This window comes from Larus michahellis, chromosome 5 (genome assembly GCF_964199755.1).
Source record: "Larus michahellis chromosome 5, bLarMic1.1, whole genome shotgun sequence".
NCBI classification, from domain to species: domain Eukaryota; kingdom Metazoa; phylum Chordata; class Aves; order Charadriiformes; family Laridae; genus Larus; species Larus michahellis.
In genome coordinates, this window is record NC_133900.1 from 16,008,697 (window position 1) to 16,021,959 (window position 13,263).

The 13,263-nt window shown below is 42.2% G+C and overlaps 1 protein-coding gene across 1 annotated transcript in view; it reads left to right on the top strand.

The window, feature by feature from the left end:
* Positions 1–12,466: 12,466 nt before the first annotated feature.
* Positions 12,467–13,263, top strand: part of RNF150 (ring finger protein 150) — a 121,536-nt gene continuing 120,739 nt past the window's right edge. The window contains exon 1 of the mRNA XM_074588915.1: positions 12,467–13,129. Coding sequence (XP_074445016.1) covers positions 12,664–13,129 — 466 coding nt within the window. The 5' untranslated portion in view covers positions 12,467–12,663. The remainder of the gene's footprint in view (positions 13,130–13,263) is intronic.

Consider the following 13,263-nt stretch of genomic DNA (forward strand, 5'->3'; position numbering starts at 1 on the left):
ACAGGGTTGATTGTAGAAGGTCAAAAGATCTCTTAAGGAAGGACATGAGCTGTGATTTTTTTACCATACATTATTTTGGACTGATAAGTAGCTGTTTCTCCTAGCAAGAAAAATGTCCCAAATAATATTTTCTTCCTTGATTCTTGTGTTAAAGTTGAGCTATGAGTGTGTGGAAAGGTTCAAGAAAGAAATTTAAGGAAAGTGAGAAAAGATGTATTAAAGATAAAGGTACATATTTTAAGAAATTGCTTTACATTTATTGCAGGAACTTTTTTATTTTAATGAAGAAGGCAAAAAAATCTTAGTTGTGCCAGTTTTATGTTTAGTTCTTTAACTCGTGTAAATATTGAGAAAATCCAATACACTTGAGAAGACATCAATGTTTTTCTTACTAGACTGGAGAGAAACTGTTCTAATGGAGCAGTGATGACCTCTTGTGGTTATCTAGTAAAGCTTCAGGTTTGTCCCATGTATAAAGGAGTTCGAATTTTTATTAAATTAGGGAGAGTCGCAACATTGGCTGTAGCACTACCTATTCTTATTTAAGTCCTTTACTTAAGTGGGGAGTACAAGCTAGCTCTCAGACAGTACAGTTTTGCCTCTTTGCTGGAATTTCACTCATGTTGGGCTTAATGTTCTAAGTGAAATGGGATTTTTTTTTTAAATCAATAGAAGTGAAACAAAAACTCAAATAAACTTTGTGCAATTAAAGCCTTCTAGGTAAATGTTCCTATCAGTCTAAATGTGTGCAACCCAAAAGTTGTGGCACTGTGCTAGTATACAGGGAAGTACCATATTTTCCCTGTTTATGCTGACTGAAGTACAGAGACTAAACATTCTACATCAGCTGGTGAAAAATGTATTTCTGAAATTACTTTCTTGTAAATAATCCAACTTAAATTCACATCGGCTAGTGTTTTAAATGATACTTCATGCTTACAATTTTCCATTAGAGTTACAAAATTACCTTTAATCATGTAAAAAGCTTGTATTATTTAAGTTGAAATTGTTGATGTTCGACCGTGGTCTGAAAGTTTAAAATCTTCTGACTGACTTGAAATGTGATTTAAACCACCAGTGGGTTTGAGGAAGGAAACTATGTCTCTTTTGTATAGCATCAAAATTATTGCTAGACTTCCTTTCTGCCTCTGCTAGGTAGTGCAGTATGCTGTGAAATGCAATGTGTAAGTAGCCCTCAGTGGCTGCGTACAGACCTAAGGTATGTCATTCTTTTGTTATGCGTTGACAACGTTAATGTGAATTCTGTAGCTTGAAGTCTGGGAAGTCAATATAAAAAAATTCTAATCTCAGTATATCAGTGAAGGAGCACATCTAAACTTCTCAATAACCTTGGGAAGAAAGGCTTGATTAGAAACATACAGACTTCATTACCATGAGCTGTCATTGTCACTGAGAGTATTGGAAAACTCAGAGACTGGACTATGAGGTATTTCAGGGTGCATCTTTCTGGTGGTTGATGCTGGCACAAAACAAAGACCTTGTGCTTCAAGATTTAAGACAGTCATTTCTGGAAGGCAGTATACTATGAGCTGGAGGCAATGATGAGAGGTATCATAGGGCTATTTGTACCTTCCAATGTGTTTACTTGTTTTGACCGTTCAGAGGTGGGATGCTGATTCACATAGATTGTATGTCTGCAAAAATACATCCATTTCCAAGGTCCTATGAATAAATCACTAGGTCGAGTATCAGAAAAAAAATAGACCACCAGAAGAAAGCAGTTTTCTTTCTGCACAAATCACTCTGATAGGCGTGAAGGCAACAACTAAATAGCGTTGAAATGATTGCAGCACACCAAGTATGCAATATGTTTATTTTCCAGCTACACTGGTTGCTGTATCTCCGTGGTTAGTGGGCACAATATTCTAGTGGTGTTACCTAGCCTTTTGTCCAGGACTAATCAGTATCCACAGGACATGAGAACATCTGCAAGAAAACCAAATTTAGAAAGCACCACACGTGCACGTTACTTCACAGTCAATCAGGCATGAAGCAGTGCCTACATGCAAACATTGTCATAATCTGCTCCTAACCCATGTCAGCAACAGACGCCATTGTCCCTACTCTCAGGTGCCCAACAGGCATGGGACACAAATGATGGATTTTCTTCTTTTTTTTTTTTTCTCTTTTTTTTTTTCCCCAGGAGTCAGTAGCCCTCCAGTTCTGAAAGGCAGAGGAATGTTGCACTGTGGCTACTGCTTGTAAGCCCCCATCTTCATTTAAAATACTGTGTGGGAATATTGGTCAAATCTCTGAGGTCTGCACCAAAAACACAAGAGCAGCCTGAAGTCACTTATATGAGCAGTCCATTCCTCAGGGGGCTGACCCACGGCCACAGATTAACTCTGAGGATGTCTATTGAGGGCTTCCGTGTACTGGGGGATCGCTAGCTACCATGTACCACATAATCACCCTAAAAGTTTTAAATATATTTACAGAGGAAGCGGAGCATTTTCATTTTGTGCATTTTTCCTTCTGCTTTAAAATAGAGAAGGAAGATACAGATGATTCCTGCTCAAAGAGAGAACACTCATCCAGAAGACCTTTCAGCAACATGAAAGGTGCCAAATGAATCCCCCAATCCCCCCTAAAAGATAATAATAAATAATGATTTTTTAAAAAGCAGAACATTGGCAGAAAACTCTCAAGTATAGCTATCTGTAGTAATTGCACACACACACATTGCCAAATCATGTGATCTTCTACCACTCTCTTAAGAGTGTAAAGTAGTGTTTCTCAGTCACATTCTTTCTTCCTTCCCTTCCCTTTGCCTCTGCGGTGCAGAGCCCTAACTTGCCCCCACATGGTGAGGAGAGGAGGTTGTGAGGCTTCTCCTGCCTCAAGGTGAAGAGAAAGTCTCTGTTTGCTTTCTCTGACTACCTCGGAGGTCCTAACAGATTAAAGGGTTGAGGGCTTCCTGACAAATCATTTCAGCCTCTTGTCTTTCAGACACTTGCCTAGAGGCTGATTTGCTGAAAGCTGGACTGTGGAAAGCTTGATATTTGATGAATATAATAAAATATTTCTCTTCGACCTCTCCAGGCTATTTGGAAGCAAGAAGGCATGTGGGGAGAAAACTTCTTGTTAGCCCATAAGTGTCAGAACAGGTAGTTGCATTCAATTACATAACCAAGCACTCCATTTAGGAACAAAGTATTCCAGGTAAAGAAACCAGAAAAAGGCTATACTATGCCTACAGAAAAGAACCTTAGTTCTTTTCTAAATGCTTGTTTTGCATTTACATATACTTTTTGTCAGCTACAACATGAGTGGAGCAGCCTTACCGCCTATTGAAACGTTTCGCTAGTTTTTATTGACGTTCTGGATAGCAAGAGGAAAATGATTTATAGTGGAAGTAACTTTTGCCTATGTTCATGGTTAGCTTAGGAGTCAACTAATGAATTTCTACAAACTTACTTTGAAGATCAAAAATTAGTTTGTAAAGTTTGAGAAGTATAATGGAATATAAAAGCCCATATAAATTCTCAAAATGCTAACAAGTTGAAAAAATACTTTTTTTCTTTAATGTCTCATAAAACACGGACCTAGGAATGATATCTGATATTAAAAACAATATTACAATTTAAATGTTAATAACATCATTAGCGTTGTAGGAAATCAGAATAGGTGAGCATAATGGACCCTCTTACAGGAATCCTAATTAGTCTTTGCAATCTGTAACAAAAACAAACAAACCCATACTGACTCCAGAAAAACCTTTTCTTTTCCCAAGACGATGTTATAATGAACCATTACATTGACTTGTACGACAACAAAACTTTTAGTCTCTTCACAAAAAGAAGCTTTTAGACAAGATATTCACTAAGGCGTATGCCAAATAAAGGTGCAATGTAATAAAGGGATTTGAGCAATTTGAGTTTAACTCTGTCAGACAAAGAGCAGTGTTATTGTAAAATGTTGTGCTCAATTCTATATGAAAAAAAACACAAACTAACAAAACAAAAACATATCAGAGATTGGAACTAGAACTTGATGAGCAAACTTCCTTGAATGACTTTTTTGCTAAAGTACTTATAAATCATTCATCAGTTCTTACCCTGCATGGACCATTTCTCTGTTATTCTAATTGTAGTGGTAAACAATTTATAAATGTATGAGATAAGAGGAAAAGATACAAAGGATAGGGCTATTATCTAAACTCTAAATGTAATGTCTGAAGTATTTGAGTGATGAATTCAGAACACTCAATTTTTAAAGACTAGCCATATAGGAGGACAGAGTTCTAAAGCACAAAGAGGATGAGAAATGGTAATAGCCCAAAATTAATAAAACCCATCTGAGCTCTATCAAATTTTTAAGTAACAACTATATGTACTTTTTCCCTTAACTCGGTGTTCGAAGTCTTCATAGGCTGTAGTCTAAGTCCCAGTCCAGGTAACAAATATCCTTTCACTGAATTTAAAGAAAGATCCAATGAAGGAAGTAAGAAAATGAGACAGCAAAACCCTGGGCTCTCATCTTTTTCATGTGCTTGGCATCCACAGGATTCAGTGCAATTTTTATTCAAACCAGTAGTAAAAATACCATTTGAAGAGGAATTTTAATATCTACATATGAAAGTACTTCCTTTGAGCAGTAGCGCTGCTTCTAAGAACCTGTTCAGTCACAGATCTGAGCAGCAAACAAACTTTAATAGCATATGCAGGAACATCATAAAATATGCTTAATGTGACACAGCTGCACAGCATTTCAGCCATAACCTGGAAGAATGAAAGTCTGGGTGTACTGAGCTTGTAAAACTCTCTGTGACAGCACCATCTGGTGTCTTCCAATAATACTATTTATGGTATTTTTAGGGGAAGGAAAGGAAAGAAATATCCTGTCAACTTTTAAAGCTAGGTTTGGATATAGACAAAGGGGATTTCCTTGATCATCTAGTCCAAACCTTGCTGTTGCATGCGCTCATTTAATAATTTCTACCCATCAGTTTATTGTGTCTTCTGTAATTCCAGTTAGGTAATTAGAAAATTTCACAGTTCTGTTAATTTAAAACTTTCCTCCATTTTTGGTGTATTCATTTATATATGATCAACTCGCAGTCTTTTTCTAAAGTACCAAATCGTAAATTGCTATTTCCCTTTCACTGCATTTCGCCTTCCTGATATACCAACAGAGAGCAATCATATCCCCTTCATCCTTTCCCTTGTTGCCAAGCTTTTAGCTTTTTCATGAATAATTCTTCGTCCCCTCACTCTCCTACCTGCCCTTTTCTGCGTCTTCTTCAAGTGTGGTTCCTCTTATGGTTGGTGGTTACCACCAACTCCAGGTGGACTTTCTTGTGGTCTCGTGAGAAGATTAGTATGCCCCCCAGACTGCTGATCTGTCTGCTAATGCATTTTAAGGCCACATTTGAAGGGGGGGGTGAGGGGGTGGCGGTTAATGGGACCTTTGTGACATTGACATCCTCATCAACCAGTATCCCAACCAATGACCTTCCAGTTAAGAGCAGAAATATGTATTTTTAGTCTGTAAATCCATGACCTGGCATTATGTACTATTGAATTTCATCACATCTCTCTCAGTCAGATCAATTATGTTCTCCTGTATTCCATACATGCCTGCCTTTCCTTTGCCAATGGCAGCTTATTTTAGGTCATCAATGAATTTCCCATTTTGTTTGCATGCACCATGCTCGTTAATGATTATATTAAATATGATCAATCCCAGGAATCACTCTTGGAAAACCTCAATTAGTAACCTCACACATCTGTTTTCAGCAGAATGTATTACTGTCTTCCATTTGGCCAAGCGTCTGTATTTGCTGCCTGCGTGGCACTGTATAAATGCTCTATGGAAGTTTATCAGCAAGGTGTATTAGTATAGAAGAACACCCAATTAATTCAGGTATATGCTTCCTGTCTCTTAAGCAAGACCAGGAATCTCTGTGTTTGTCTGAATTGGGCCATATAAACTTTCCTACCATTATCCTGGGTATATCTATTTTTCATTATTACATTCAGAGCCTTGTTGGTGGAAGTCTTGACAAACATTAGCATCTCAGCATCACTGTGTACACTTAACTTTTGATCCAAGTGTGGTAGCTTTATGGAATTGTAACACTGTGAAGGAAATGCCACTTGTAAGCACAGTCTCTGAATCTTAGCTAGGATGTGCACGTGTAACTTGACCCTCTCACACGCCTACTATGCTGGCAATTAATAGCTTCATTTCGGCAACGAAATGTCCTTTCAAAAGCTGAGCCTCCCACTAGAAAATCTTTCAGTGTGACTATGCCAGAACTTGAGGTGTAGCCTTGGCGAGGTGAAGTTGTATTTTGTAGCTCTGCACGCTCTTCCACTGGTGATTACTTAAGGAGCAAGGCGCAGGATGTCTGTTGAGCAAGTAACTTTGTCTGTGTGAATACTACCTCTTCTGCAGCATATTCACTGATATGTTTCGACCAAAATAATGTGAAGCAGGATTCTGCCACTAATTTAAAAACTGCAGTAATATTTAATATATGCTGTCCACAATAGACGATGTCTTTTTCTGCACAGAGATTGAACTCTGTATTTCTTTTAGGCATTAGAGAATGATGTGTAGCTGGCAACCTCTACTTCCAAGATTTATCATTGTACCACAGAAGTTATGAGACACCTCACTAGCACTTAGGATGACTCTCTTCATTCCAGATCACATGAACTTCCAGCATGAGGCACAGATGATCTCTAATCACACATTTCTGTGCAGCTGCTGCAGCAAGTTCCATTCTTTACACAGTCTTGTCTAATACATTTCCCATTTGTCTGTTTTTTTGGAAAGAATCTCTATTATAAGTTACAGCTTCTTTTAGGCTTTTCATAATATTTCCCCAGGAAGATGATTAAAATACTAGGAACTGGCACCGTTTTGGAGCTTGAATTCTTGTGCATTAAGAAATTCTGCCTCAGCAGAACTGCGCTTCATTCCGTGTGTGTCTGCCAGCACCAGAACAGCTTGCACAGGTGCAGAGATACAAATTTGAGCCTTATCCCATACTTAAGCTAAAGGCTGTCTCCAGTCAGTCTGACTGACCGTTCAAGGAAGAAGATGGAGGTGCCTGGATCTGATGCTAGTGACAGTGGTTCCCTCCCTTCTGCCCCATGCTGTAGGCTCTGGAAGATGGTAAGCTTAATAACAGCAGCTTGTTAGGTCCTGGTAGACTTTTGATATATTTGGTTACACGTGCTCGGCTTTAGAAGGAGACAGGTAGGAAAGGAGCAGTAAGTAAGGTGAGCACTTGTAATCAAGTTACTGGTGTACGGCAAGAGAAACCGCCCGGTTGGGATGGCAGCAAATGTCATCTGGCTCAGTGCTGACACCTTGCCTACCCCGTGGAGCTGGGGCTGCATTCTGTCAGTTCACTTCTTCTCCGGGTAAGACGTTTAAATAACTCCCTTTATAGGAGAGCAAGGAAAATAAACTAGTAACAGGAGAAAACTAACTTTTTGATATTTTTATGTTGCAAAGGAAAAGCCAATATTTTGACTGAGGGCTTAGTAAGCCTCTACACGCGAGTAATGAGAAACGTGGAAAATGCTGAAGGTTTAAGGGAGCTGAGTGAGCTATTACAAAGAGAAAGAAATTGCAGAAAGGAGACATGTTTCTTTTAGATGTTCTTTATTTTTAAGAAGCTGTAATAGAAGAAGGAAGAGGCAGAAAGATGTTCGTCAGCATCAGTCTCCTGGGTTCTTGTAGTTTACAAAAAAATCTCTATAACAAAAGCAGACACTAAACAAACATGATAAGGCATGGCAATTTTTGCCTCTGGGACACAGGGAGCACCATCTCACTATGAAAACTTAATAAGGATCAAACAAGATAAAGCTCCTTTCAACTCTTTTCATAATTTTTAAATGAAAATGTCACTTTCCCTGTAAATTCTATCGAATGTTTCCTATAGCTCCCATGAGGAGTTTATCTTGGCTGGAACACAGTTTGGTTTTTTTCCTGGAACTTTACTCTGAAGATTTCTTTAAAGCATCAGAGCATTATCAAGAATATTAAATTGACCTAAGTAAATGAAACCAGAACTACACTAGCAACTATAGTAATTCAAACGATATTACAGAAGAATGAAGCAGTATTCCAATCTAAGGCAGGATTCTGTAATAAAGCAAGCGACAGGCAATATAGCTATTAGCATATGAATAAGAAGATGGATGGAGTATTAACAATGTCAGGTCAAGAAAAGATGTATTGCTCAATTAACTCTCTAAATGAACAAACTTATTGGTTTTTTTTAACTCAAAGCACAGTATTGGCAGCAATCGAGTGAGGCGATGGTATTGCTTTAGCCTTTGTATGGTCTCCCAGCGTTAATCTCTCTTCTGTTCTTCTCCAGCTGTAAACAAGAATCAGTTTCAGTCTCGTAGCTAGGGAAGGCAAAAGAACTCGTTTTCCTGAGCACCTGCAGAGAGATTGTCTTTCAGTAAACTTTCCCTGCTGTCCATCAGCATCAAGAAACCTTCAGGCTGCACTGAAATTAGCACTGACCCCAAGTCTCTCCCAGCCGGCACCTGCTGGGGTCCTGCCCCTGTGGGGACTCATCACACTCAGTGCAGAAGGAACTGAGCTGCTGACCGAAACCTCCTGAGAGTAGAGAGAGAGGTGGGATTTCTGACCTTCCCCGTAGTGTGTTTTTTCCATAAGTTTGCTTTTTCTTGTGCCCAGCTCAACACAGAGTCACTGACCTTCGGGGGTATCTAGGTCCTATATACAATAAGGCATCGAGTTTGCATGCTCTGAATTGCTTGCTGGAGGATCTTTGCATTAATGGTAAAGGCAGCCAATGCACCTAATTCAGGCTTTTTCAATACCATGTAATGCCATCTTCCATATTCTTCTGGATTAAGATTCTTAACTTCCAGGTAAATCCCTACTTCAGCAGAATTTAGGCAGCCTAGTCTTTAAAAGCCTAGCTTTTAAACCTTTTGCCATTTTACCTCTTGGCACCAATTGTCCCAACAGGCTGAGATAGAGGTCACCATCAGATTCCGTAACAGAGGGGCTTAGCAACCTGGAGGAGATTCCTCATCATTAACTGAAGCAATTTCTAGCCGTTGCCTTTGAGATTGTTTGCAGTTTTGTGTGTAGAGAAACACAATACAACACAATCTAAGCATAACAAGTTACTTTATAAATGAAAAAGGGTATAAAATAATTAATTTTACCTTGTGAAAGGGCCATCTAACAAAGTGTTGTGGCACAAACTAGAGGTAGTCATATAGTGAATTTCAATGTGTCATTTGCTCATTATCAGCTGTTACCTAAATCCAGTTTATGAGTTTCTGTGTATCAAGAATCTGGAGCTGGAGTTCCCCACGTGCTGCTTCTCTTCTACTTTCTGACCACTTTTCACATGCTGAAGTTTGAATGTGATGGTCTTGTAACTTTCTACAAGGTATAGTTCATCTGGAATTATTCTCCCTTCAGAAACATGGGGAGGATAATTTGTAATATGTTATTAAAGTCATATATAACATCCAAAATTTGGAGACACACCCCTTACCCCAATGCTACAGACACTGTAACGTGATTTTCAATAGCATATAAAAGTAGAGAGTGTGCTTTTCACTGTACTCCAGGCAAGGTGATTTGTGATCAGGCTGGGTGAGTGCCTTGTATGCCGCTGTGGAGGCTGGAGCGGGACAAAAGTCACAGGGTTTGGTTTTTATGAAGGAGAGAGCACAGGCTAGGGTAAGGTGGTGGCAAATGTCTTGCTGGCCTGAAAGGAAACGTGTTTACAGCTGCTTGGTGGTTCATTGAAAGTACGATGTTCTTGTGCCAGGACTAGAACAGAGCTCTGGGGAGCCAGGCAAAGGGAGAACCTCAGATGTTCCTGTGAACGGAAACAAATAATATGGGAAGAACCACCATCGACCATTACACGAAGCTGGGTGATTATAAGTCAAAGCATTGACCTAGTTAATTATAGTTCAGCTTTCAGCAACAAAAGTAATCAAATATTCTGTTGTTTTTATTCAGGAGTACTTTTAAGGTGAGAAGCAACCCCTAGATTATAAATTAATTGTGAGAAAGTTAATATCTTGCATTTAAGTAAAGCATGCTTTCCAGCGGTATTTTTTTGTTTGTTTGTTTAATTTGAATATGAGTATAGATGGTCCTTCACTTCCCAGGACAGTTTCACTTTTCTTCAATGGACAGTCACTGTTTAATTGTCTACTTTTGCTCAAAAGTTGCAACTAAAGTCTGAACTTTCGTTCTTGTTACGCCTTTATCCACTAGCTGAAAGAGCCTTTTAGTACCTGCTGTTATATCCCTGTGATGATACTTACGCAGTGCCTCTTTTCTTGAAAAGCTGAATAGATTGAGCACCTGAAATCTCTCCCCGGAGAGGAATTACTTCAAATTATTTTTAGGGTTCCTTTCTTAACCTTCTCTCCTATTTCAATATCCTTTTTAAAATGCAGATACCAAAACCGGACACCTGCCGGTATCTGTCTCACTGATGCTTCATCCGGAGAGAAAATTGCTTCCCTACTCCTACTTCTTACTCCTTGGAAACATCTGAGGGTAAGCGCGTCCTCTTTAGGCCCCTTTTCCCTAGGAGTATAGCACAATTCCTGCCTACTCTGACCCCCACATCCTCCCCTGTGTGCAGAGTAAACCACACACTCCCCCAGCTCTGCTCCGGAGCGGCCGGCAGTTTCGGTCACCTGGAATCGTATTTTTGCCTTGAACTCTATTAAAACATGTTCTGTTTCAACTAAGCTCATCTTATCTCGTCCTTAATAGTTTACACGTGCAATGAGAATGTCATCTATCATTGAATACCACACCTTTACAAAAACCTGTTACGGCCATGGCTGTGTAACTTTACTAACCATGCTGATAATTTCCTCGCAAAAACACAAGTCGTGTTTGCTTGGCAGGCCACTTCCCATAAAAACAAACTTTATCCATAGATTGGATTTTTTCTCTCTTGTTTTTCTTGGGGATGGTTAACATTAGGCTAACTGGCCTGTTAACTACCTGGTCACCGTAATTAGTTTTTCTGGATCTTACCAGGAAACCAAACACTCAATCTTTCAAGATTTTCCTGTTACGGCAAGATTTACTTGAAGTAGCATCAGGGAGCTGGTTATTCTCTCCGCCCTCCCGCCCACTCTTTTGGGATTCATGTGTGCCATTTTTCCGGGTCTGCTGGTTTTTGTACGTTCTTGGGAGATGCTTCTTAACCTCGTTTTTATGAGTCAATAATCTGCCAAACACATCCTCCCTTTCTTTCCAAATATAAACCCGAACTATTTACTGGTCATTTATACCTTTTTTGCCTTCTCTTCTAGTAATACTTCTTCCAAATATACAAATGCTTTATTGCCCATAGCCCTTCCAGGCATGGATTTTCCCCTTAGGGCTTTTGCTTCCCTTTATGAAATCTCAACACTTTCTAATAAATGTTGATCGCCATCTACTTTCACCTCTCAATTTTAGTCCTACATGGTAATTTTTTCTTCTTAGTTGCTGACTTCACTTCTCCAGGAATGGGCTTTCAAGGAAGGTTATCCTCTTGCTTGATGATAGAATTTTTGGCAACATACCGTATTTCCCTGTAAACGTCTCTATTTTATTCCCCTATTCGCCTATACTTTTTTTTTTTTTCCAAATTCACTTTTTTCAGCTTCGGGGAAATAACTTTTTCAAAGGAGCGTGCGTGCGTGCAAAGTGTGGTTAAGGCTGTCATCTCTTTCCTTCAATGTTTCTTTCAGTGGTTCCTATGAACATAAACTGGGAACCGGCAAATATTGACACTAGCGAGATACTTACGCGTCTCATCTAAATTAAAGGGAATGGTATTTCTAGCAGCAGATTTTAATAATAAGGGGGCTGAAATAGGCAATATATATATATTAATCTTGTGAGACATCCTTTTGTTATTGAGCATAGTTATGGAAAAGCAGAATTTTTGCTACTCACTTGCACAAAGTAGAGTTTGAAATGCCTTTTGAAAGGCATTTGAGCCTCGGCCAAAACTTTTTTTTTTGGGGCGGGGGGGATGGTGTGTGTGGTTTAGTCATTAAAAATCCCCAAACCTGGGCTTTCACCGCGTCAAAATTAAACTCTTCTTTTCCACCCGTGTCCGTGGAGCCCAAATGTTACCCCCCCCCCCCCCCCCCCCCACGCGCCCGCCGCCTCCCCCCGGCTCTGCCGCCAGGTGGCGCCGCCGCCCCGCCCGCTCCTGCCGCCGCCGCCGGCTGCCCCCCGCCGCCCCGCACCCCCGGGGCGCCCGCGGGGGGGCCGGGCCCGGCGCCGCGCCTCTGTGCGTGTGCGTGTAAATCCTGCCCCCCCCCCCCGCCTTCCTCCTCCTCCCGCCCGGGCTACCAGCAGCGGGGGAGGCAGCTGTGCGGGCAGGAGGAAGCGCGGCGGCGGCGGGGGGGACCGAGGCGGGGGGAGGGCGGAGACGGGGCCAGCCCGAGGAAAATCAAAGGGCCCCGCGATGAATTAGGCAGCGGGCTGCAGAGGGGAGGGCTCCCCCCTCCCCCGCCCTTCCCCGCACGGCGGCGGGAGCAGCGCCGCCCCGCACGGAGCCGGCGGCTCGGGGCACGCCACAGGCGCACGCAGGCACAGACGGGCGGCGGGGGCGGGCCGGGCCGGCCGGGGTGGGGGGGGCTCCGGCAGATGAAGATGGCAATGTCTGTGATCCAAGCGTGCCGCAGCCTGGCTCTCTCAACATGGCTGCTGTCCTTTTGTTTCGTGCATCTGCTGTGCCTGGACTTCACCGTTGCCGAGAAGGAGGAGTGGTACACGGCCTTCGTCAACATCACCTACGCCGACCCGGCGGCCGGCAGCGCCGAGCTCCGCAGCGAGAAGAGCGAGTGCGGGCGCTACGGCGAGCAGTCGCCCAAGCAGGACGCCCGCGGGCAGGTGGCCCTCTCCGCCTCCCCCGCCGACCGCTACGCCTGCGACCCCGGCACCCGCTTCAACGCCCCGGCGCCGGGCAAGAGCTGGGTGGCCCTCATCCCGCGGGGCAACTGCACCTACAAGGACAAGATCCGCCACGCCGCCGCCCAGAACGCCTCCGCCGTGGTCATCTACAACGTGGGCTCCAGCAATGCCAACGAGACCATCACCATGCCCCATGCAGGTGAGCCCCGGCACCCTGCCCGCACCTCGAGGTCTCTGCTGGGTGGGCAGCCGGGCCCCATTTTTCCTGTGCGTGGCAGCCTGCTCTCCTGTCCCTCATCCCTGGGGTGGGAGCTGCTGGGGTGGAAGGTGTCC